Here is a 26,643-nt window from a genome sequence, read left to right on the forward strand (position 1 = left end):
ATAATTTTCAATACATAATTTTATAATAAAAAACATTTGAAATTTCTATTTCCTATCACTAACTTAACTAACTACCAAATCAAAATGATGAAACTAAACAATTCTTCCAACCAATGTGACCCAATTCCAATTACTATTTACCTATCGCTACCTTAACTAAACTTAACTAAATCAAAATAATGAAACTAAACAATTCTTCCAACCAATGTGACCCAAGTCCATATTACTATAATTTATCTCCCCACCCATTTTCTTTTTTTTTTATCCCTCACATCATATTCTTGTGTCATATGTCGGATCCTTATACAATTCCCAGACTTGTGTTCAACCATAACCAAGATGATGTTCACACCACCCAGAGGTGACCTTTCCTTTTCCTGCAATGAGTTGGTAACTTGCCCAAATCATTCCCTTTCGTCCCTCACCACACTGTCTGCCCATTCATTCGCAAATCGTATCCATTCCCTCTTATTTCCGTTTTCATCCCTTAGACTCATTTCTCCATTCACCCTCTCAATTCTCTCCTTCCATTCTCTCCATCCAATCCTGTCCCTTATCAAACATCTATCGATCACATGCTCTGCCGCTTCCGGCTCCCCATACCCACACGGACAGGGAACCTCCGGTCCCAGTCTAAATCGCGCCAGGTACCCCGGAAAATTCCCATGCCCTGTGAGCAACTGGATCGCCTTTCGCGACAGATCCAATGATTCATACCCGACTGTTCTACAGAATCTGTGGAACAATCGCCTAGTCGTGCCCCTCTCCCATTCCCTTTGCCATTCCCTCTTTATAGTCTCTTTCACACGCTTTCTCTCCTCCAGTTTACTATAAGCTTGCCTGGCCTGAAGCGTTACCTGCTCCTTATTCATGCCCATGTGGACCTCTTCATGTGCCTTTAGGTTTCCCATGTTGCCGATGTCGTGTCCCCTCCTCCGTATGATTTGGGTACGTACTCCCCTCTCTCTCCTTCCCTCAATCATCCTTTGTATCCTTGCTATCCTTTTATTCCTCACTCTTCCTGCATTCACTCTATCTACCGCCATTACCGAGTCACTCACTACTCTGATATTCTCTTCCATACTCCACATACCGATCACCCGCTCTATTGCCATTGCTTCTGCTTCATTCACACTACTTTGCCAGGTTATCCTTTCATTCCCTGTAATCCATTCTTTCCCTCTCCTTTTATACGCCCATCCGATTCCCATCCTTTCTTCCTCCATCCTCACCCCTGCGTCCACATATACTTCAATCACCTCTTCTCCCTCCATCTCCTCCAGCAACTCCCCTTGCAGCCAGGGGAAAATTTTATCTTCACCTTTCACTCTTTCCTCTATCTTCCTTCTTCCATTCGCTCTCCATTCATGGTATCTGGCCCATCCTTCTATTTGAAGTGGCGCCATTCCGGTTATAACACTGAGTGCTGCTGTTGGCGTCGTTCTGTAAGCTCCACATGATGCCAACAGAAACGGCCTCTGTGCCGCACTCAGCTGTCTCTTAACCCTTTCTCCCCAGACTTGTACACCATACAGTGCCGCAGGTTTGGCCACCCTTTCATAGATCATCCTTACACATTCTCTCTTTAGTCCTACATTCTTCCCGGTCCATCTCCTCAGTTTACCTGTCAGCTCACTCAGTTTTTTCCTTACCTCCTTGTGGTGGTCTATTAACAGAAGTCCTGTGTCCACCACAATTCCTAGGTATCTCACACTCATTTTTTGTTCAATCACTCTTCCCTGCATTCTAAGAACCGGGGTTCTTACATCCCTACTAGTTGGTATGAACATGCATTCCGTTTTCGTCTCATTATATTTCAGCCACATCTCCTCCTCCCATCCTTTGCATTCGTCCCATACCAACTTCCATCCATTCTCTATGCTGTCGACAGAGTTACCCTCGATGATGACAAGCTGGTCATCCGCATAGGCCTACACTTGTACTCCTATTGCTCCTATGCCTTCCCTAATTTTCATCCTGTTGATTCTCTCAAACCATGCCTCCATCACTAGCAGCCATAGGGTTGGTCCCAGACTTGACCGCTGTGGGCAGCCTCTGTTCACAAATTCAGAGACCGCCCCACAAGTGACTGTTCTCTCCCCTATGAAGCTCATGCATGTCCTGCCCACATTTTCCGGCATTCCCATTCGTCTCATACACACTTCAATCGCCGGTGCCCATGCGGTATTAAAGGCGTTTGACAGGTCCAACGCCACAACCAGACTATGTCTCCTTCCTCTCTTGTTTTCTTTTATTCTACTCACCATTCTCTCTACTGCCATTACTGTATCCATTCCCCCCTGAACCCAAATTGATTCGGGGAGAATTTCAACTGTCTTTCACACCATACTTGCATCCTACCGTTAAGAAGCCTGTCCAACATCCGTCCCATGCCAGTCAGCAGGCTGATTGGCCTGGGATTTCCGTCCTTCTTCGGTATCGGAAAGTGCCCTCTCCCCAAACAGGCGCTGAATAGTTCCACCATGCACTCTCCCTTCCATTCCATCACCTTACGAATAACTTCGTTCGGGACCCCATCCACTCCTGTTGACTTGCCATCGAGCAGCTGCTCAGCCACAGCTGTCAGCTCCCCGATAGTAAACCCAGGCTAATTTTCTCCCCATTCTTCCTCCTCTCTCTCCCTCCACCAGCGCCTAGTCGGGGTGTCTCTCAGAGGATCATCCTTGGGGAAGTATTTGCCCAGCAGATACCTGCTGGTCTCGTTAATCCATTCATGCGTGTCACTAATTAGATGACGAGGCATTTGGCTATTCAAAATATTTATTTATATATAAATACATGTACCCGTTGTTGGGGGTTATAAACAGTATACAAAATCACAAAGTGAGCACACATGTGCGTCACTATATCACAAGCAAACTATAATATACAGGTGGTCGTAATAATAGAACACAATCTTATCATATACAGTGTGAATACTACTCAAAAGAGTAGCCGACAATAGGGTCAGAGTAAAATAATAAATAGTGACAATAACAAATTTAAAAACCGCCGTGTATAAGGCGGCGGGACACATATAGATATAAAACATACACGTTGAAAGATAAAATAAAATATATGGTCGATGATACATCGAGTGCCGGGAAACCACCACCACCGCACACGCACTCGCGCACTTGTCACTAACGGCGTCTGTCGCGCCACACCTTGCCAAATTCGGCGTGGATTGTCGAGCCCCACTTCAGCACAGAGTGGACACAGCTGGACTTTGAGCTGTAAAACATGCGAGAGAGTTTCGGCTTTCTCGCAGGCGGCCCTGCATTTTCTTTCACCTACGGGGATGTGGGGCATCCCCTTAGTGGGGAGATTATTCATCCGAAGCTGTACAGCCCGTACGAAATCCCTCCCCGACCAGCCTTGGGGATTATTCTGCAGCCAACTTCTCGACGCAGGGTCGTCTGCCGACTGCTCCAGCCCATCAATTGTGTGGGCTGCTTTTAGTTTATCCTGCCACAGTTGGTCTAGCGGGATATCACCCCCAAGGCTGACCAGCCTGGATATTAAGCTGGTAACCGCCTCCTTTTGTAGAGTGGCGGACAGAGCCATGTCATCCGGTCGCTCTAGGAGGGACCTCAGTCTTTTAGCGAACATACTAGGGATCGCGTGTCGCAACTCTAACAGACCCAGTCCCCCATCGCGAATTTTCACGTATAGGGCTGGGTCCGGAGTGTGTTCGTTTAGGTGGAGGCAGGTGTTTACACAATTTTTAATCAGGCGGTCCGCCGCCCTCAATATCTTCGCAGTAACCCTTGGATTTTGGAGCCCATATAGGAGTCTCGGAATGACGAAGTCCTTCAGGACTGTCAGCTTCTGGTCTGGCTTGAGAGGTGCAGCCTCAAGGTTGCCCAGTCAGACCGGCAAGTTAACAAGCGACGGTTTTAGTAACCCGCTACCGCTGACCTGATGTCACTCATCATGAGTGTCATGGCGTCACTCATCATGAGACCGGCCTCATTTGGCTGAAGATAGTTATATTCGTCCACTTGGCCATCTAGCTCCTCCTCGAGCTCATTTTGCAGACGCAAAAGATAGGTTTCAAGCTCGGGAGGGATGACCACGGGTAACGCTACCGTGTTTCTACATACTCTCGGAGAGTCGCACCACATTGGAAGTGCTTCCAGCTAACCTCGGTCTGAACTCAGTTGTTGTTATGTCATCAGTGGGCTTATTAGAGGCTATCACCATTGTGGACCTCTCAATTCGGGGTCTCCTGTACCTCCGGTGGCGACGGAGTTATGACTGACCTAGGTCTCTTTCTTGATTCCGGCTCTGGTCCGCAAGGGGGGGGGGGGCTTGCAGACTCCGTGCTAGTAGTAGGAGGCAAAGTGCCAACCAATTCCATGTTTGAAGTGCCGACAATTTGGTAAGTGTGCATCACCGGCCTCTTCGATGTTGTTGATAATGGCGAAGGCGCCTGTACAGGGCTAGCTGCGACAGGAGTCTGTAACAGCAAGCTATCGCTAGCCGAAGTGTCATCGAGCAATGCTGAAGCTGTTGGGGTGGCGTAAGTAGTTGTTTCCAACTCGATTTCTTCGGCACCCGATGTAACATTTCCGTCAGAATATTCCAGACCAGTTGTAATGTCTGTTAGGGAGATGTGATGTAGAAGCTTCCCCTCGTTGTCATGTTCCACTGCGCCAACTGCAGCCGTCGTTCTTCTGGCTTCTTCCAATGTCGTCGAGGTCAGCACTGCATCCACTCGAGCCGTTGGTGTATTGGCTTTATCAGTATTCACGGAGTTGCGGTTTCCGGCAAGGAGACCAGTTAAAGAGTTCCTCCTCGCCGCATTCCTGGCTTCCGCCAATAGCGTGGCATATAAGGGTTTGCAACGCTTATGGCGGATCTGATCTTTTGTCAGCTTCGTTGCACTCTCCACATACGATACAAATGGGCGGCCTGGCGGTGTGGTTGCTTCAATAGCGGCCAGGCGTCTCATTACAGCTGACTCTTCCTCAGGGATCCGCACCTGCAACTCCTGATGGTATTTCTCGGGGTGAGCCCTTCTCGTGTAATCTGACTCCCCCGTAAGTTTCATAAAATTTCCCACAGTGCATGCAGTGCTGCCTGTCTCAAATGCCACAAGTTTGTTTGTGGCGCAGTAACGCTCGCTGTGAGCCACTTAATTGTCCACACTTATCGCACTGGTGTGGCCCCAGTGGCGCGCGGAGTGAGCCCTGTCCACCGGTTTGGGTCACGGCAACAGTCTTCTTCATACTTTGCTCACTCCTGAGCGAATCCTGGCCGGAACCCGGTGTTGTTTTGCTCCCGGAGCTGCGGGGAAGCTTCCCTCCTGAATTCGTCCTAGCTGATGAATGCTGGTCCAGAGTAGTTTTCGTCAACGTGGAGGCCCTCATAGTTGTTTCTCTTGAAGAAACCGGCGTTATCTGACTTGTTCCAACCGTTTTCTTCATGTTTGGCGTTCTATTAATAACCTCTAGGCGGCCTGGTGTTTCTTGCACAAAAATCCCGTAGATTCAGTTGTTACCTCCCGGCCTGCACCGGAGCATTCGCCAAAGTATTCCTTATCAGAATATACACAACGATATATTTTGGAGGTTGTCGTTGCACCGAATGGCTCCAAAACTGAACTAAAAGCTTATGTTCAGGCTTACCTTCAATGCAGATGGAATGCAGGCGGACCTGCCCAAAATACCATCCGACCAAGGAGGCTGAGTGACAGGCTGGTTCATTTAGTTTCGCCGCTGACGTTAGCCTACTCGACTCCCCTTAAGGATGTCGAGCGTTTCCCGACGGTTACCACGAGGAGGTCTCAGTCGACTTGTCAGAAAAAAGCTTTAACGCAAAAAGCGGCTCTGCGTCCCACGTCACGAGTCACCGAGCCGCCCATACGCGCCACTCGTTCCTGACCATTATGAGTAGCTATAACTCACTCGGGAGTGCTCACTCCGCTTAAGAGAGTCATAGTTACTCCCGTTTACCCGCGCTTGCTTGAATTTCTTCACGTTGACATTCAGAGCACTGGGCAGAAATCACATTGCGTCATTACCCGCTGGGCCCATCGCAATTCTTTGATTTGAATAGCACGTTCCTTTGGCAGTGGTTTCGCTAGATAGTGGGTAGGGACAGTGGGAATCTCGTTAATCCATTCATGCGCGTCACTAATTAGATGACGAGGCATTTGGCTATTTCTGCTCACGTCATCTCCATGAGGACTTTCCTGCGGTTGGCGTGGTCGCCTGTAGCTCAGCTACTTGGGAGAATACGGCTACGGACCATGTGGGGCTAGGCCCCTGGACCTTACTTTGCCGTACCCTGGTGGTCTCACCCACTAACTAGCACTCTTGGCCGGGTCCCTTTCGGGGAAACTTATACTGCCGGAACAACGGTCGTGGCCGGAAAAATTAGGAAAGCGGGGTCCTAAAAGGAACGGCAATTGGCCTGGGGCCCCGAGGGGCTTCCAGTTACCGGGGATGCCTCGCGGAGGCTTGCCGCAAGAAGCTAGCCATCGGCCCACTTCTTCCCGCCGCCGTGTTGCCTGCAACACGACTCGCATGTCATGTGTTCTGACAATTATACACAACACATATTTTTTAAAATTGTATAAATAAATCTGATAAAATAAGTCCTGCATACATCTGGCAACGAAGGCCAGTGCGCTCAATAGAGTCCACCGGCCGTCAAAGGATAAAATAGCCAAGTGGCTAAAAAGCCCGCCGTACTCCTAAGAGTACGACGGGCAGTCAACAGATAAAAATTGTAAAAATAAAATACCCAACCATCAATAGGGATGGATGGGTAAGCTTTACAGATAAAAACCCAGTGTATACAGGAGTTAGTAAAATAATAAATAAATAATTTTGAATAAAATAGGTAATATTACCTAAGATTAAAAAGGACCACACCAATAGGGGTGGGGCCCTGGGGCGAACACATGGCAGCTATGGCCAAGAGGTTACCATGAGGCGGAGCTCATGGCGGTTGCCGACTACGCCGGCGAAGGGGGGCATTGTAGTCCATGAAATCATGATAGATTTCAATGGAACTTCTAAGGGCGATTAAGGATATTGTTTTATATAAGCCCTGATTCTGCAACCCGAGTGTTCTAAGACACCGGGTTGTCTCCCTGGGTAATGCCCCCCTTGTTCCTACCACTATTGGTAGGACTTCGGCTTGGTCCGCATGAAACCTTTGCTGGAATTGAGGTAACAGTCGGCTATATTTTTGTATCTTACTGTTTCGTCCCGAAACGAGGCCATCCCCATCTTCGTGGCGGACTGTTACATCGACCACGAAGACCCTTCCTTGGCGCTGTATCACCAAGTCAGGTTTGAGATTCCCGCCACGGGGGTCGACTATCGTCGGCTCCACCGTTACTGCTACCTCTGTGCCTTGCTTAGTAACTTCTGCAACGATGAGGTCGCGAATCTCATCGTGCCTTCTGATCCTTGACGACTTTGTATATCTGCACTGGCCCAATATGTGACCCAGTGTCTCCAACTGGGACCCACATTGGCGGCAGTTCGGATCAGGAACTGGTCCGGCTCTACTCATGGCCACCCTATTAGCGCATGAGTTAGTACGCATTCGGAGGGCCGTTATCATGCGACATGGCTTTAGCAACGTAGGGTCACTAAGCCATGTATTACTAACTTTGGAGTCGGTGAAGGCTGCGACCGACTTTCCCTGCGACTTCTGCCGGGACCATCTGGCAAGCTCTTTTTTACGTTCTTTACGAACGTAATTTTTAATAACTGTTGGATCAACTGGCCAGTTGATCCTAGACGCCTTCGCCAGATTACGCAGACGGACCTCCAGTCTGGATCCGGCGGCAAGAGCTTGCATTGCTGGGTCGGGGTTGTTCCAAAACTTTAACCCAGCTTGTAGGGCTGTTGAGGTTAGGAGCCACTCTAACCTCGGTATTCCTAGTCCCCCGTCTTTCCTGCTGACGTATAGCAGACCATTCGTCGTACTATTCGGCAGGTGGAGAATAGCTTTTATCACTACCCGTAGCTCCTGGTCCATCGCTCTGATCTCGTTGAGTGATGGGATTGTAACATTGATTTTGTACAGGTAGTGCGGGACCAGGTAAGTGGTGATTAAGTCTATCTTTTGGTGTGGTTTCAGCTTTAGCTTCTGTACTCTTGCTAAAGCTGAGGCAAGGTCGGCTCTGATACCCTCCGATGTGATTCCGACCCAGGGAGAGAATCTTACACCAAGATAGACAAGGCAGTCACCGGCCCCCATTACCGGTACCCCTTCACCACTGTCGAACTTCAGACCGGGGTCAGTTAAGTGCCAGGAGTCTTTAGTAGTTTTTACACGGAAGGTTTGGCATTTTTGATGTGATAATTTCATACCTAACCCCTCTAGGTATGCTTCCGTGTCACTTAACTGTTTTTGTGCCTGACTTGCGTCTTGCGCTAACAACACAAGGTCATCAGCGAAGGCCAGGCACGTTACTTCTTCAGATTCGTTGATCTGGTAACCCGGCTGACTCTCCAGCTTATGCAGCAGGGGCTCTAAGGCTGCATTAAATAGAAACGGACTTAGGGGGTCACCTTGCTTGACCCCCCGCTGGAGGCGCACTTCGACTTGTGCGTCGTTCAATTCTAGTGAGGTTTGTACACCTGAGTAGGCATCTTCCACAATCCTCACGACTTGTTCAGGAAGACCCTTTCTACGTAACGTAGGATTTAGTACCTCATGAGGTACCGTGTCGAATGCCTTAGACACATCCAGGATCGTTACGACCATTCCCTTATGGGCTTTCGAGTGCCGCAGCACTTCGTTTAACAGGTGTACGTTATTGAAGCACCCCGCTTCGTTAACGAACCCCTTTTGGCGGGGTGAGAATTCGACCACTCTCCTCAGCTTCTTGTCGATGATACCGAAGTATCCTCGACTCAGGATCGAAGCTATTGTAATTGGACGGTAGTTCTCCGCCTTGCTACCGTCCTTGCCTTCTTTAGGTATCAGAGTGGTTCGATTCTTCCTCCAGTCGGATGGTATCCGGCCACATACCATCACGAGGTTGTAAAATCTATGGAGGACTTCATATACGGCTGGCCTTCTTACATCAATTAGCCGGATACCGTCTGGGCCAGCCGCCGTGGAACTACTTATTTGGGAGAATCTTTCTTTTATTTCGTTTCTTTTATCTCGGATAAAACATGAGATAACTCGACTGGAGGGTCATTATCTCCCAAATCTGGGATCTGTACTACAGGCTTTTGACCCCATAGTCTCTCGTACAGATCCTGTACGTCCGCATTTGGACACCCGATCCCGGGGGCGTCCAACCAGTCCACGTTGTTACGGACGTACCTTGCCACAAGGGACGGATTTTTGTTATACAGGTCTTGGGTTTTGGCGTAGAGGTAGCGCCTGGTTATGCCTTGGCCGAGGAGGCTGATAGTATGAGGCACTAGCGATTCTCGCTTCATTTCTGGCGTCAGGATGCCTGTGCCGCATGTGTTGGGAGAGTCCCATGTCTGTCGCGAAGACCGAATTGCAAATGCCACACCGCTGCCCGTCGGCTACAATCGGCTTCGGCCCGGTGCATTTAGGTAGATGGCACCGGCTGGCGTGTCTGTTTTTATATATTTTACGGCATTTAGTGCAAACGAATTTTATTTCTCTGTCGGGGTGCCAATCCCGACAGTGCCGTTCTTCTTCCGCCAGAGACAATGACAGGAGGTTCCTGCCCTCGAGGAGACATAAGGTGCAGGACCTCTCTGTGTAGTTCTGGGCGACCGGTATTGGGTAGCCCATACTCTCCCATATTTCTTTTTGTAACCTGTCCATCTCCAGCTCATGTCCGTTATCGGGGCCATTGTCGTCAACGAGTTGCTCCCCCTGTCTTACGTGTGCTGGGAGGGGAGCGGAGCCAGCACACGCATCCGAGGCTTCTAAATTAGAATTTGGAGCCGGAGATTTACCGCTAGGGGGCTTGCTAGACCCCTCAGCTCTTCTCCCTTCCACTCTAGTCTCCAGTGCCGTCCTGGAGGCCCCCCCTAGGAAAGGACTCTCAGAGCCTTTCCCGAGTGGCACTGCTCATGCAGCTGCCGACCGGGATCCGCCGGCAAGGGGGTAGGGGTTTTAAGCCACCCCTGGGGGCCCATCAGCCACCTGTATGCCGCAATTGCCATGACCTTTTGCGGACCTGCCCAAATTGCCATCTGGCCAGGAGGCTGAGTGACAGGCTGGTACATTTTACTGCCGACGGAGATCCGCCGGCATAGGAGCAGGGGTTTTAAGCCACCCCCGGAGGCCCATCAGCTACCAGTATGCCGCAATTGCCACGAACTTTTGGCCAAGGAGGCTGAGAGACAGGCTGGTACATTTTGCTTCGCCGCTGACGTTAGCCTACTCGACTCCCCTTAAGGATGTCGAGCGTTTCCCGGCGGTTACCACGAGGAGGTGTCAGTCGACTTGTCAGGAAAAAGCTTTAACGCAAAAGGCGGCCCGGCGTCCCCTGTCACGAGACACCGAGCCGCCAAAATGCGCCACTCGTTCCTGACCATTATGAGCAACTAGAACTCCCCCAAGGGGGCCAGCTAAGCTGACCCGCCGTTAAGAGAGTCATAGTAACTCCCGCCGAGTCAAGCTCAACAGGGTCTTCTTTCCCCGCTAATTTTTCCAAGCCCGTTCCCTTGGCAGTGGTTTCGCTAGATAGTGGGTAGGGACAGTGGGAATCTCGTTAATCCATTGATGCGCGTCACTAATTAGATGACGAGGCATTTGGATAATTCAGCTCATCGTCATCCGACATGAGGACTTTCCTGCGGTTGGCGTGGTCGCCTTGTAGCTCAGCTACTTGGGAGAATACGGCTACGGACCATATTGGGGCATAACCCCTGGACCTTACTTTGCCGTACCCTGTGACTCACCTCACTATCTAACACTCTTGGCCAGGTCCCTTTCGGGGAAACCTTAACTACCCGGAACGACGGTTTAGGCTAGGAAAAATTAGGAATACGGGTCCTTTTAAGGAACGGCAATTAGCCTGGGACCCCGAAGGGCCTCCAGTTTCCGGGGAATGCCTCGCGGAGGCTTGCCGCAAGAAGCTAGCCATCGGCCCACTTTCTTCCCGCCGCCGTGCTGCATGCAACACGACTCGCATGCCATGTGCCCAAACAAAAGTACACAACACTTTAAAATTTTAAAAGATCAAATTGATAAAATATAAGTCATGCATACATCTGACCAGCAGTCGTAGGATAAAATAGCCAGAGGCTAAATAGCCCGTCGTACTCCTAAGAGTACGACGGGCAGTCAATAAATAAAATTGTAAAGATAAAATACCCAACCATCAATAGGGATGGATGGGTAAACTTACATAAAATAAAATCAGTGTATGCAGGAGTTAAAATAATAAATAAAATAAATAAAATTTAAAAATAGGTAATACTACCTATGTTTAAAAGGGACATCACCAATAGGGGTGAAGTCCTGGGGCGGGCACATGGCAGCTACGGCCAAGAGATTGCCATGAGACGGAGCTCATGGCGGTTGCCGACTACGCCGGCGAAGGGGTGCATTATAGTCCATGAAATCATGGTAGATTTCTATGGAACTTCTCAGGGCAATCATAGATATTGTCTTTAATAGACCTTTATTTTTCAATCCGAGCAGACTAAGGCACCGGATTGTCTCCTTGGGCAATGCACCCCTTGTTCCTACCACGACTGGTAGGACTTCGGCATGGTCCGCATGAAACCTATGCCGGAATTGAGGAAGCAGTTGGCTATATTTGTTGATCTTACTATTGCGTCCCGCAACGAGTCCATCCCCATCTTCATGGCGGACTGTGACGTCGACCACAAAGACCCTTCCTTGGCGCTGTATCACCAAGTCAGGTTTGAGATTCCCGCCACGGGAGTCGACTATTGTCGGCTCTACCGTTACTGCAACCTCGGTACCTTGCTTTGTTACTTCTTGCACGATGAGGTCGCGAATCTCATCGTGCCGCCTGATCCTTACAGGCTTAGTGTACCTGCACTGTCCCAGAATGTGGCCCAGTGTCTCCAACTGGGATCCACATTGCCGACAGTTAAGGTCAGGCGTTGGTCCGGCTCTACTCATGGCCACCCTGTTAGCACATGAGTTAGTCCTCATCCGGAGGGCTGTTATCATGCGGCATGGCTTAAGGAGTGAATGATCACTCAGCCATGCATTACTTATCTTGGAATCGGTGAAGGCAGCGACCGATTTTCCTTGGGACTGTAGCCGGGACCATCTCACGAGCTCTTTTCTACGCTCTTTCTTTACGTAGTTATTGAGGACTTTAGGGTCCTCAATTGGCCAATTTATTCTGGCCGCCCTCGCCAGATTTTTCAGACGGCTCTCCAATCTGGTTCCGGCGGCAAGAGCTCGCATTGCTGGGTCGGGGTTGTTCGCAAACTTTAGCCCAGCTTTAAGGGTTGATGAGGTTAGGAGCCACTCTAACCTCGGGATACCTAGTCCGCCGTCTTTCTTGCCGACATACAACAACCCATTGGTAGTGCAGTTCGGCAAGTGGAGAATGCGTTTGATCACTACCCGCAGCTCCTGGTCCATCTCCCGAATCGCATTTAGAGATGGGATAGCAATGTTTATTCTGTACTGGTAGTGTGGGACTAGGTAAGTGGTGATTAAGTCTACTTTTTGGTGTGGTTTCAGCTTTAATTTCTGCACTCTGTTCAATGCTGAAGCAAGGTCGGCTCCAATACCCTCCGCTGTCAGACCAGCCCAAGGAGAGAATTTCACACCAAGGTAGACAAGGTGGTCACCGGCCCCCGTCACCGGCACCCCTTCACCACTATCGAATGTCAGACCGGGATCAACTAAGTGCCAGGAGTCTTTAGTGGTTTTAACACGGAAGGTTTGACATTTTCGCTGTGACAGCTTCATACCTAACCCCGATAGGTATGCTTCCGTGTCACTTAGTTGTTTTTGGGCCTGACCTTCGTCTTGGGCCAACAGGATGAGATCATCCGCGAAGGCCAGGCACGTGACTTTTACAGATTCGTTGATCTGATATCCCGGTTGACTTTCCAGCGCTAGCAGCAGGGGTTCTATAGCTGCGTTGAATAGAAACGGACTTAAGGGGTCACCTTGCTTGACCCCGCGCTGGAGATGCACTTCGACTTGCGCATCGTTCAATTCAATTGTGGTTTGTACACCTGCATATGCGTCTTCCACTATTCGTAAAACATGGCCCGGAAGACCCTTTTTTCGTAACGATGGACTTAGTACCTCATGAGGTACCGTGTCGAACGCCTTAGACACGTCCAGTATCGTTACCACCATTCCCTTGTGGGCTTTCGAGTGCCGCAGCACTTCGTTAAGCAGGTGTACGTTGTTGAAGCACCCCGCCTCATTAACAAACCCCTTTTGGCGGGGCGAGAAATCCACCACTTTCCTAAGCTTCTTGTCGAGGATACCAAAGTAACCTCGACTTAGGATCGAAGCTATCGTTATAGGACGGTAGTTCTCCGCCTTACTACCGTCCTTGCCCTCTTTAGGAATTAGTGTGGTGCGATTCTTCCTCTATTCGGATGGTATCCGTGCACATACCATTATTAAATTGAAGAACCGATGGAGGACTTCATAAACGGCTGGCTTTCTTACGTCTATAAGACGAATACCGTCAGGGCCAGCCGCCGTGGATCTACTTATCTGGGAAAATCGTAGTTTTATTTCCTCTGGAGTTATTTCCGAGAATACTCGCGATAACTCCTTTGGTGGGTCGCTATTTCCCAGATCTGGGACCTGTACTTCAGGCTTGTGACCCCAAAGATTATTGTACAGGTCCTGCACGTCCGCATTTGAACACCTGATCCCAGGGGTGTCCAACCAGTCCACGTTTGTGCGGACGTGCCGTGCCACAAGGGAGGGATTTTTGTTGTACAAATCCTGCGTTTTGGCATAAAGGTAGCGCCTGCGACTACCTCTGCCTCCACGCGCTCCCCTCTTTGGCCCAGGTTTTTTCGGGCGCACACCGTCTTGGACGACTGTAAGAACCCAGATGTACATCGTATCGATAAACCCCTGGGGTACGTCGTATTCCCAATACGATGTACGCCTTAAACCAGTACCTAACTGTTCAATGGCCGTTTGTGCCGTTTGAGATCGTTGGGCGTTCTGGGGTAGCTGTTGAGCAAGGACTGACTCAACGATCTCATTGCGCCACCCTATGTACTCTCGGGTGTCGCGCTGGATGGACTCCAGATCTCTTACTAGGGCCGCAGCCTCCTCTTCTAGTGCACCGAGATCTGGAGCCGCCCGCCCGCGGGCTGGGCTTTCGGGCAGATTTTGTGCATCTTGGGGCCCCGCGGCCAGAGGAGGCAGATTGTGAGCAATCAGATATTGGTCCCTCCTCTGTTTATATTTCTGGTCAGCTCTTTTGTGGCGGAGCTGAGTATTAGTTTTAGTTGGTATGTGGGGCGCCATTGTAAAAGCCATCAATTTGTCGCCATAATACCTCACTTCGCACTCCAGCATCATGCGAATTTCATCCTCGGTGAAGACCTGGTTATGCCTTCGCCGAGGAGGCCGACCATGTGAGGTACCAGCAGCCCTTGCTTCATTCCAGGCGACAGGATGACTATGCCGCATGTGTTGCGAGAGGCCTATCACTGTCGCGAAAACCGAGCCGCAAATGTCGCATCGCTGCCCGTCGACTACGGCTGGTTTCGGACCAAAACATTTTGCTACGTGGCACCGGCAGTTGTGACGTGCTTTGTACTCTCTCCCGCATAAAGCGCAGAGATACGTCACTTCACGTTCGGGGTGCCAATCCCGAACGTGGCGATCCTCGTCTGCCGGTCCTAGTGATAGGAGGTTACGGCCCTCTAGGAGACATAGAGGGCATGATTTCGGTGCAAACCTATGAGAAACCACTATAGGGTAACCCATCCCCTCAAACACTTCGTTGCACCTCAGTTCTAAGTCAATTCCGTTGACCATCTCGATTCCGGGTTCATTTGCCGGGTCGTCATCATGCTCCCCCTGTAGGTCATGTGCTGGGAGGGGAGCAGAGCCAGCACATGCATCCGAGGCTGCTTCGTTATTAATTGGAGCGTTATTTTTCATCTGAGGGGCTTGCTAGACCCCTCAGAGCTTCTCCCTTCCACTCTAGTCTCCAGTGCCGTCCTGGAGGCCCCCCCTAGGAAAGGACTCTAGGAGCCTCTCCCGAGTGGCACTGCTCAAGCAGCTGCCGACCGGGATCCGCCGGCAAGGGGGTAGAGGTTTTAAGCCACCCCTAGGGGCCCATCAGCTACCAGTATGCCGCAACTGCCATGACCTTTTGCGGACCTGCCCAAAGTGCCATCCGGCCAAGGAGGCTGAGTGACAGGCTGGTACATTTTGCTTCGCCGCTGACGTTAGCCTACTCGACTCCCCTTAAGGATGTCGAGCGTTTCCCGGCGGTTACCACGAGGAGGTGTCAGTCGACTTGTCAGAAAAAAGCTTTAACGCAAAAGGCGGCCCGGCGTCCCCTGTCACAAGACACCGAGCCGCCTAATTGCGTCACTCGTTCCTGACCATTATGAGCAGCTAAGACTCGCCCAAGGGGGCCAGCTAAGCTGGCCCGCCTTAAGAGAGTCATAGTTACCCGCCGTTTACCGCCGTTTACCCGCCGTCCCGCCGTTTACCCGCGCTTGCTTGAATTTCTTCACGTTGACATTCAGAGCACTGGGCAGAAATCACATTGCGTCATTACCCGCTGGGCCCATTGCAATTCTTTGTTTTGAATAGCACGTTCCTTTAGCAGTGGTTTCGCTAGATAGTGGGTAGGGACATGAATAATGCCGTTGCCATGGTTGCCCCAGCCCGCAGGCCTTTCAACTGGCATCTTCCCTCTGTCTAGCGCCACCCCTGTCAAGGGAACCCCTACTCCTCCATACTCTCCCCCCCATCGCATCACCGCCGCAGAACGACGCCAATGCGATGGGACGAATCAGCGGGGCAGAAGACCCATTTCTTTATTTTCAAAAAAGAAAAATAGTACATTCCCATTACATTTCCTACAGACTAAACATTTTTTTTCTAATTCTAGTACATCTATGTATCTTAATTATCTTATCAATGTAACCTAAACTAACCAAAACAAAATCAAAAATCTTCTACTCAATTCTAGTTCCTAATAAATAAATAAAATCAATTCTATATCCCACCCCATATCCCATTTCGCTCACAATATTCCTCATATGCCGGATTCCTGCAGTTTAACAGACATGTGTCCAGCCCTGACCGTCATATCCGTCCCGCTACCCAATGATGACCTACCCACGATTCTCCATCGAGCTGGTAACCTGCCTAAATCATTCCCTTTCATTCTTCGCCACACTTTCTGCCCATTCATTCACGAACCTCATCCACTCGTTCTTTTTTCCGTTTTCATCCCTCAGAGTCATTTCCCCATTTTCCCTCTCCATTCTTTCCTTCCACTCGCGCCATCCAATCCTGTCACCTATCATGCATCTGTCGATCACATGTTCTGCCGTTTCCGGCTCCCCATACCCACATAGGCAGGGAACCTCCGGTCCCAGAGTGAATCGCGCCAGGTATCCCGGAAAATTCCCATGTCCCGTGAGAAGCTGGATCGCCTTCCGCGACAGATCTAGTGATTCATTCCCGACTGTTTTACAGAATCTGTAAAACAGTCGCCCAGTCATTTCCCTCTCCCATTCCCTCTGCCATTCTCTCTTAATGTTCTCTTTCACTCTTTTCCTCTCCTCTAATTTACTATATGTCTGTCTTACGTGCAGAGTGATCTGCTCCTTGTCCATCCCGATGTGGGCCTCTTCGTGAGCTTTCGCAGGCTGGTATCCGAGCATCATCTGTTCGACTCCCGCCCAGTTGGTTCCTCTAACATTCGCTACTAGTTCTCTCCTCATCTTAGGTAACCCCATCAAGCAAAACTCAATCATCCTATGGTCGCTCATTGTTTCCTCCATGCACACCCTCCATTCCTTTACCTGCACACTCTCACTGATGGTTATGTCCACCCAACTTTCACCCCTATTGCTGTAGAAAGTGGGTGGACTTTCACAATCATTCTCTACCAGATACCCTTTCTCCATCACCCATTCTAGTACATCTTCTCCCCTCTCATCCGTGGTGTTTCCACCCCATGCAACATTCTTCGCATTCACGTCTCCAAACATAATCTTTTTCCCCTCCCATTCGTCGAATATTTTCCTCATCTCATCCAGTCTCACATTCCTCCTCCCACCTGGCTCGTCGTACACATTCATGATTTTTACGCTTCCCCTCTCATTTCCTACAACCACGCCTATCCCATTCATACTTCTAGCATTCCTGAGGGCGAGACTATCGACAGTGGATCGGACCCAGGTTCGTACCTTGGTGCCCTCTCCACCGTCATACTTAACCCACCCTTCCCATGCTGGTTCCCTGGCCCAGGGTTCCTGTATACACACCACTGCGGCATCACGCTCCTCAGCGTTCTTCCGCAGTAGTGTGGTAGCTTCCCTCCCTTTCCCAACATTAACTTGCAGGACCCTGAACGTAGTTGGTACGCCGTCTCTGCATCTCCACCCTTCTCACATATACTGGGCACTTCGGATCTAACGCCGAGTGCCTCCTTTCACTCGCTGGCACCCCGACTCTTTTGCAATTCGCGCAACTGAGTCCTCTGTCACCCCTACAGTCTCTCCCTTCATGCTGCCCTGCGCACTTGTTACATGTAGGCTCCTGCCTTCATGCCTTGGTGGTGTGACCAAAGTGACAACACTTAAAGCACACCGCCACACTGTTGTGCTCTTCCACGTATACATCAGCTAAGTCCAGGCTCAGTACCTCCAATGTCATCATTTTCCGGAAGAGTTTCGCATTAAGCTCTAAAATCACTTTCTCTCTCCACGCATTCCTACAGTTCCTCCTCTTTCTCACCACCATACTCTCAAGGTCCGCTTCCGTCAGGTCTTCACCCAACTCTGGGTTCTGACCTAACAGAAGTCTGATCAGCTCCTCATCCCCATATCCCTTCTCAACTCCGGTAAGTAAGAAGTGGGGATTTGGCTTCTGACCATCCTTGACCTTTACCCTGCTTTCATCCTTGAGTACGTCCCTGATCTTCCTATTACCTTCCTCCGTCTTACCTTTGATTACCACCACCCTGGTTCGATTCCGAGTGACGGCTTCCACGTACGGCAAGCATTCCTCCTGTCTGAGCTTCTCACTCACAATACGTGCTGTTGGTGTCGTTTCCTCCTCATTCGCCTTCATTATTACTATCTCCTCCTCCAGAGGGGGTGTTGTTTTCCACCCCGTCCTCTCCTGCTTTGGTCTTTCCAACGCCACCGGGTATGTTTTCTTTCCCCTGGTTTTCCTTCTTCTTTTCCTTTTGCTCTCCACCTCCCGGAATCCGGCCTCTGTTCCGGCATCAGTTTCGGCTCCTGCTGCCTCCGTGTCGGCATCAGTTTCCATCTCCGTGGTAGTCAACAGTTCTGACTGTTCTGTCTCCATCCCACGTTGTCTTGATCCTCCAGTACTCATCTCCTCCCTTTTGTCTTTCCTTGATTCCTGCTTCTTTCCTGCACCATTGATCTGCCTGTCAATCCTGCTTATCATGTTCTTCATGATAACCCATTCTTCCTCCATGCCATTCATCCACCCTACTAGGCCTTCCAGTCTGATGGTTAAGGCTGTCACACTTTCCCTCTCTCTCTCCATCATTCTTACTTTCCTATCAAGCTCCTGTATCCTTCCCTCTAGCACACTCTCTTTCATTTCCAATGTTTTAAGCTTGTTACCAAGCTTACCACTAACTCTAACAATTTGCTGTAAGCTACCGCTTACAGCATTTTGTTCATCCCTATTGAACTGTATCTTACCCCCGGAGAACCTGGTCGTAGCCTTCTGGATCGTACCGACCATATCCCCGATCATTGCTATCCACATGTCCGCCTCCGACTGTGAATTACCTCCCAGTTTAAACATACCCCTAGTTGCCTCTTCCTGTGTCCGTTCTTCTTCTCCTTGTTCTTCATCGCTCCCTCTTAGTGTCTTATTAAGCTCCTCTCTTAATTGCTCGATCTTATCGTTCGATTTGTTCAGTATGTCCTTCACAGCATCATCCATGCTTGCCTTTGCCTCTTGGAAGACATCCTCAATCATCTTTTTACGCTTCTCTGGTGGCGTTCTCGATAATGATTCCCTTGGTTTGAATACTTCAATAATCTCAGGGTCCTTGTCAAATCCCTTCCTTTTTTTGTGTTCCATACTGATCTAACGTGCTAATTTCATTCAAATACTTTTCATGCAAAAGATTTCCAGGTGATTTCCGAAAAAGGTCCGTAATTTATGTGCGAGGTCCGATTTTGCGAAGTTTAGTGGGTAGGGACATGAACAATGCCTATGCCTTCGTTGGCCTAGCCCGAAAGCCTTTCAACTGGCAACTTCCCTCTATCCAACGCCACCACTATCAAGGGAACCCCTACTCCTCCGAACTCTCCCCCCCAGCGCATCACCGCCGCAGAGCGACGCCAATGCGCCGGGACGAATCAGCGGGGTAGAAGACCCATTTCTTTATTTAAATAATAATTTTCAATACATAATTTTATAATACAAAAAACATTTGATTTCCTATCACTAACTTAACTAACTACTAAATCAAAATGATGAAACTTAACAATCCTTCTAACCAATGTAACCATATTCCAATAACTATTTACCTATCGCTACCTTAACTAAACTTAACTAATTCAAAATAATGCAAATAAACAATTTTTCAAACCATTGTAACCCAAGCCCATATTACAAAAATTTATCTCCCCACCCATATTCTTTTTTCTTCACATCATATTCTTGTGTCATATGTCGGATTCTTATACAATTCCAAACTTGTGTTCAACCATAACCAGGATGATGTTCACACCACCCAGAGGTGACCTTTCCTTTTATTGCAATGAGTTGGTAACTTGCCCAAATCATTCCCTATCGTCCCTCACCACACAATCTGCCCATTCATTCGCAAATCGTATCCATTCCCTTTTATTTCCGTTTTCATCCCTTAGACTCATTTCTCCATTCATCCTCTCCATTCTCTCCTTCCATTCTCTCCATCCAATCCTGTCCCCTATCAAACATCTATCGATCACGTGCTCTGCCGCTTCCGGCTCCCCATACCCACACGGGCAGGGAACCTCCGGTCCCAGTCTAAATCGCGCCAGGTACCCCGGAAAATTCCCATGCCCTGTGAGCAGCTGGATCGCCTTTCGCGACAGATCCGATGATTCATACCCGACTGTTCTACAGAATCTATGGAACAATCGCCCAGTCGTACCCCTCTCCCATTCCCTTTGCCATTCCCTCTTTATTGTCTCTTTCACACGCTTTCTCTCTTCCAATTTACTATAAGCTTGCCTGGCCTGAAGCGTTACCTGCTCCTTATCCATGCCCATGTGGGTAGGGACAGTGGGAATCTCGTTAATCCATTCATGCGTGTCACTAATTAGATGACGAGGCATTTGGCTATTCAAAATATTTATTTATATATAAATACATGTACTCGTTGTTGGGGGTTATAAACAGTATACAAAATCACAAAGTGAGCACACATGTGCGTCACTATATCACAAGCAAACTATAATATACAGGTGGTCGTAATAATAGAACACAATCATATCATATACAGTGTGAATACTACTCAAAAGAGTAGCTGTGTCCCGCCGTGTATAAGGCGGCGGGACACATATAGATATAAAACATACACGTTAAAAGATAAAATAAAATATATGGTCGATGATACATCGAGTGCCGGGAAACCACCACCACCGCACACGCACTCGCGCACTTGTCACTTACGGCGTCTGTCGCGCCACACCTTGCCAAATTCGGCGTGAATTGTCGAGCCCCACTTCAGCACAGAGTGGACACAGCTGGACTTTGAGCCCCTGGAAAACTGGAGCATCTCTCCTACTGTGTTATTTGAACGGGGCCACACCCCACGTGCTCCCAAAATGACTGGGAGAATGGCGATCTCCTTGCCCGGCCACCTTTTCTTGGCGGCTTCCAAAAATTTGGGGTGATCATACACGGCCTTCTTGGCGGCGTAGGTGGCATCTAACGAAAGGTTGCCTTCCCAGTCGATCCCCACATCGGCCACGACGACGCACGTCTCCCTGTGGACAACCACATCAGGTTTGTATAACGTACCGTCGTCGTGACGGATGTGGGGCTCTTCCTCTACGCCCCAATTCTTCCGCCTACAATAGTCGGCAATCTTCTTGGCCACTTCATTGTGACGACGTATCCGTTTCCAATGAACGGCCAACACTGCTGTAAAACATGCGAGAGAGTTTCTGCTTTCTCGCAGACGGCCCTGCATTTTCTTTCACCTACGGGGATGTGGGGCATCCCCTTAGTGGGGAGATTATTCGTCCGAAGCCCGTACGAAATCCCTCCCCGACCAGCCTTGGGGATTATTCTGCAGCCAACTTCTCGACGCAGGGTCGTCTGCCGACTGCTCCAGCCCATCAATTGTGTGGGCTGTTTTTAGTTTATCCTGCCACAGTTGGTCTAACGGGATATCACCCCCAAGGCTGACCAGCCTGGATATTAAGCTGGTAACCGCCTCCTTTTGTAGAGTGGCGGACAGAGCCATGTCATCCGGTCGCTCTAGGAGGGACCTCAGTCTTTTAGCGAACATACTAGGGATCGCGTGTCGCAACTCTAACAGACCCAGTCCCCCATCGTGAATTTTCGCGTATAGGGCTGGGTCCGGAGTGTGTTCGTTTAGGTGGAGGCAGGTGTTTACACAATTTTCAATCAGGCGGTCCGCCGCCCTCAATATCCTCGCAGAAACCCTTGGATTTTGGAGCCCATATAGGAGTCTCGGAATGACGAAGTCCTTCAGGACTGTCAGCTTCTGGTCTGGCTTGAGAGGTGCAGCCTCAAGGTTGCCCAGTCAGACCGGCAAGTTAACAAGCGACGGTTTTAGTAACCCGCTACCGCTGACCTGATGTCACTCATCATGAGTGTCATGGCGTCACTCATCATGAGACCGGCCTCATTTGGCTGAAGATAGTTATATTCGTCCACTTGGCCATCTAGCTCCTCCTCGAGCTCATTTTGCAGACGCAAAAGATAGGTTTCAAGCTCGGGAGGGATGACCACGGGTGACGCTACCGTGTTTCTACATACTCTCGGAGAGTCGCACCACATTGGAAGTGCTTCCAGCTAACCTCGGTCTGAACTCAGTTGTTGTTATGTCATCAGTGGGCTTATTAGAGGCTATCACCATTGTGGACCTCTCAATTCGGGGTCTCCTGTACCTCCGGTGGCGACGGAGTTATGACTGACCTAGGTCTCTTTCTTGATTCCGGCTCTGGTCCGCAAGGGAGGGGGGGCTTGCAGACTCCGTGCTAGTAGTAGGAGGCAAAGTGCCAACCAATTCCATGTTTGAAGTGCCGACAATTTGGTAAGTGTGCATCACCGGCCTCTTCGATGTTGTTGATAATGGCGAAGGCGCCTGTACAGGGCTAGCTGCGACAGGGCTAGCTGCGATAGCGTGTAATCTGATTCCCCGTAAGTTTCATAAAATTTCCCACAGTGCATGCAGCGCTGCCTGTCTCAAATGCCACAAGGTTGTTTGTGGCGCAGTAACGCTCGCTGTGAGCCACTTACTTGTTCCAACCGTTTTCTTCATGTTTGGCGTTCTATTAATAACCTCTAGGCGGCCTGGTGTTTCTTGAGCTGCTTAGTAAACTCACCAGAGTTCCAGGGGATGCGATTATAGTAAAGAATACACCCCCAGTCAAACGCTAAGCAGCTAACAAGTATAATTTTCTTGCACAAAAATCCCGGAGATTCAGTTGTTACCTCCCGGCCTGCACCGGAGCATTCGCCAAAGTATTCCTTATCAGAATATACACAACGATATATTTTGGAGGTTATCGTTGCACCGAATGGCTCCAAAACTGAACTAAAAGCTTATGTTCAGGCTTACCTTCAATGCAGATGGAATGCAGGCGGACCTGCCCAAAATACCATCCGACCAAGGAGGCTGAGTGACCGGCTGGTTCATTTAGTTTCGCCGCTGACGTTAGCCTACTCGACTCCCCTTAAGGATGTCGAGCGTCATAGTTACTCCCGTTTACCCGCGCTTGCTTGAATTTCTTCACGTTGACATTCAGAGCACTGGGCAGAAATCACATTGCGTCATTACCCGCTGGGCCCATCGCAATTCTTTGTTTTGAATAGCACGTTCCTTTGGCAGTGGTTTCGCTAGATAGTGGGTAGGGACAGTGGGAATCTCGTTAATCCATTCATGCGCGTTAATCTATTTCTGCTCACGTCATCTCCATGAGGACTTTCCTGCGGTTGGTGTGGTCGCCTGTAGCTCAGCTACTTGGGAGAATACGGCTACGGACCATATGAGGCTAAGCCCCTGGACCTTTCTTTGCCGTACCCTGATGGTCTCACCCACTATCTAACACTCTTGGCCAGGTCCATTTCGGGGAAACTTGTACCACCGGAACGACGGTCGTGGCCGGAAAAATTAGGAAAGCGGGGTACTGAAAGGAACAGCAAATGGACTGGGGCCTGAAGGGCTTTCAGTTACTGGGAACGCCTCGCGGTGGCTTGCCGCAAGAAGCTAGGCATCGGCCCACTTCTTCCCGCCGCCGTGTTGCCTGCAACACGACTCGCATGCCATGTACTCAAACAATAGCAATATATCTAAAATTGTATAAATTTAAAATTGATAAAATAAGCCCTGTATACATCTGACAATGAAGGCCAGTGTACTCCGTGGAGTACACCGGCTGTCAAAAGGATAAAAATAGCCAAGTGGCTGAATAGCCTGTCCTACTCCTGGGAGTACGACGAACAATCAATAGATAAAATTGTAAAGATAAAATACCCAACCATCAATAGGGATGGATGGGTAAGCTTGTATGAATAAAACTCAGTGTATACAGGAGTTAATAAAATAATAAATAAATAAATATGATTTAAAAATAGGTTATACTACCTAAATTTAAAAAGGACATCACCAATAGGGGTGAGGTCCTGGGGCGAACACATGGCAGCTATGGCCAAGAGATTACCATGAGGCGGAGCTCATGGCGGTTGCCGACTACGCCGGCGAAGGGGTGCATTGTAGTCCATGAAATCGTGATAGATTTCGATGGAACTGGTAAGGGCGATTAGCGATATTGTTTTAAATAGGCCCTGATTCTGCAATCCGAGTGTTCTAAGACATCGGATTGTTTCCCTGGGTAATGTCCCCCTTGTTCCTTCCACTATTGGTAGGACTTGGTCCGCATGAAACCTTTGCCGGAATTGGGATAGCAGTCGGCTATATTTTTGTAACTTGCTGTTTCGTCCCGAAACGAGGCCATCCCCATCTTCGTGGCGGACTGTTACGTCAGGTTTGAGATTCCCGCCACGGGGGTCGACTATTGTCGGCTCCACCGTTACTGCTACCTCCGTGCCTTGCTTTGTAACTTCTGCGACGATGAGGTCGCGAATCTCATCGTGCCTTCTGATCCGTGACGACTTCGTATATCTGCACTGACCCAATATGTGGCCCAGTGTCTCCAACTGGGATCCACACTGGCGGCAGTTCAGATCAGGTACTGGTCCAGCTCTACTCATGGCCACCCTATTAGCACATGAAATAGTACGCATTCGGAGGGCCGTTATCATGCGACATGGCTTTAGCAACGTTGGGTCTATAAGCCATGTGTTACTAAATTTGGAGTCGGTGAAGGCTGCGACCGACTTTCCCTGCGACTTTTGTCTGGACCATCTTGCAAGCTCTTTCTTACGTTCTTTCCGAACGTAATTCTTTAATATTGTTGGATCAACTGGCCAGTTGATCTTCGCCGCCTCCGTCAGATTAGGTAGACGGACTTCCAGTCTGGATCCGGCGGCGAGAGCTTGCATTGCTGGGACGGGGTTGTTCCAAAACTTTAACCCAGCTTGTAGGGCTGTTGAGGTTAGGAGCCACTCTAACCTCGGTATTCCTAGTCCCCCGTCTTTTCTGCTGACGTATAGCAGACTATTTGTCGTACTATTCGGCAGGTGGAGTATAGCTTTTGTCACTACCCGTAGCTCCTGGTCCATCGCTCTGATCTCATTGAGCGATGGAATCGTAACGTTAATTTTGTACAGGTAGTGTGGGACCAGGTAAGTGGTGATCAAGTCTATCTTCTGGTGTAGTTTCAGCTTTAGCTTCTGTACTCTTGCTAAAGCTGACGCAAGGTCGGCTCTGATACCCTCCGATGTAATTCCGACCCAAATAGACAAGGCAGTCACCGGCCCCCATTACCGGCACCCCTTCACCACTGTCGAACTTCAGACCGGGGTCAGTTAAGTGCCAGGCGTCTTTAGTGGTTTTTACACGGAAAGTTTGGCATTTTTGTTGTGAAAGTTTCATATCTAACCCCCCTAGGTATGCTTCCGTGTCACTTAACTGTTTTTGTGTCTGGCTTTCGTCTTGCGCTAACAACACAGGGTCATCAGCGAAGCTCAGGCACCAGATCTGTTGATCTGGTACCCCGGCTGACACTCCAGCTTTTGCAGCAGGGGCTCTGAGGCTGCATTAAATAGAAACGGACTTAGGGGTCACCTTGCTTGACCCCCTGCTGGAGGCGCACTTCGACTTGTGCGTGATTTAATTCGAGTGAGGTTTATACACCTGAGTAGGCATCTTCCACACTCCTCACGACTTGTGCTGGGAGACCCTTTCTTCGAAACGAGGGATTTAGTACCTCATGAGGTACCGTGTCGAACGCCTTAGACACATCCAGGATCGCTACGACCATTCCCTTATGGACTTTCGAGTGCCGCAGCACTTCGTTTAACAGGTATACATTATTGAAGCACCCCGCTTCATTAACGAACCCCTTTTGGCGGGGTGAGATTTCGACCACTCCTCTCAGCTTCTTGTCGATGATACCGAAGTATCCTTGACTTAGGATCGAAGCGATTGTTATTGGACGGTAGTTCTCCGCCTTGCTATCGTACTTACCCTCTTTGGGTATCAAGAGTGGTCTGATTCTTCCTCCAGTCGGATGGTATCTGGCCACATACCATCACGAGGTTGTAGAATCTGTGGAGGACTTCATACACGGCTAGCCTTCTCACATCAATTAGCCGAATGCCATCTGGGCCAGCCGCCGTGGAGCTGCTTATTTGGAAGAGTCTTTCTTTTATTTCCTTTCGAGTAATCTCGGATAGAGCATGAGATAGCTCGATAGGAGGGTCGTTGTCTCCCAAATCTGGGATCTGTACTACAGGCTTCTGACCCCATGATCTATCGTACAGATCCTGTACGTCCGCGTTTGGGCACCCGATCCCGGGGGCGTCCAACCAGTCCAGGTTGTTACGGACCTACCTTGCCACAAGGGATGGATTTTTGTTGTACAGGTCTTGGGTTTTGGCGTAGAGGTAGCGCCTGCGACTACCCCGGCCTCTACCTGCTCCCCTCTCAGGCTTTGGGATTTTAGGGCGGCCGTCGGTCTGGACGACGTTAAGAACCCACGAGTACATCGAATCGATGAATCCCTGGGGTACGTCATGGTCCCAAAACGACGACTGCTCCAAACCAGCACCCAAGTTTGTGAAAGCCGTTTGTTTTGTTTGAGATCGTTGGGCATTCTGGGGTATCTGTTGAGCGAGAACCGACTCAACGATCTCTCTGCG

The 26,643-nt window shown here is 49.6% G+C and overlaps 2 protein-coding genes across 2 annotated transcripts; both read right to left on the minus strand.

Annotated features, from left to right (window-relative positions):
• Positions 1-404: 404 nt before the first annotated feature.
• Positions 405-1,745, minus strand: LOC141482771 (uncharacterized). Its single transcript, XM_074176563.1, has one exon. It carries the CDS (start codon positions 1,743-1,745, stop codon positions 405-407), a length of 1,341 nt encoding a protein of 446 aa, XP_074032664.1.
• Positions 1,746-13,512: 11,767 nt separating this feature from the next.
• On the minus strand, positions 13,513-15,057 carry LOC141482773 (uncharacterized). The gene has a single exon (XM_074176564.1). It carries the CDS (start codon positions 15,055-15,057, stop codon positions 13,513-13,515), a length of 1,545 nt encoding a protein of 514 aa, XP_074032665.1.
• Between the last annotated feature and the right edge of the window lie 11,586 nt (positions 15,058-26,643).

This window comes from Leptinotarsa decemlineata, unplaced genomic scaffold, assembly GCF_025532065.1.
Source record: "Leptinotarsa decemlineata unplaced genomic scaffold, Ldec_3_MD MMD2_tig00001973_RagTag_RagTag, whole genome shotgun sequence".
NCBI classification, from domain to species: Eukaryota; Metazoa; Arthropoda; class Insecta; order Coleoptera; family Chrysomelidae; genus Leptinotarsa; species Leptinotarsa decemlineata.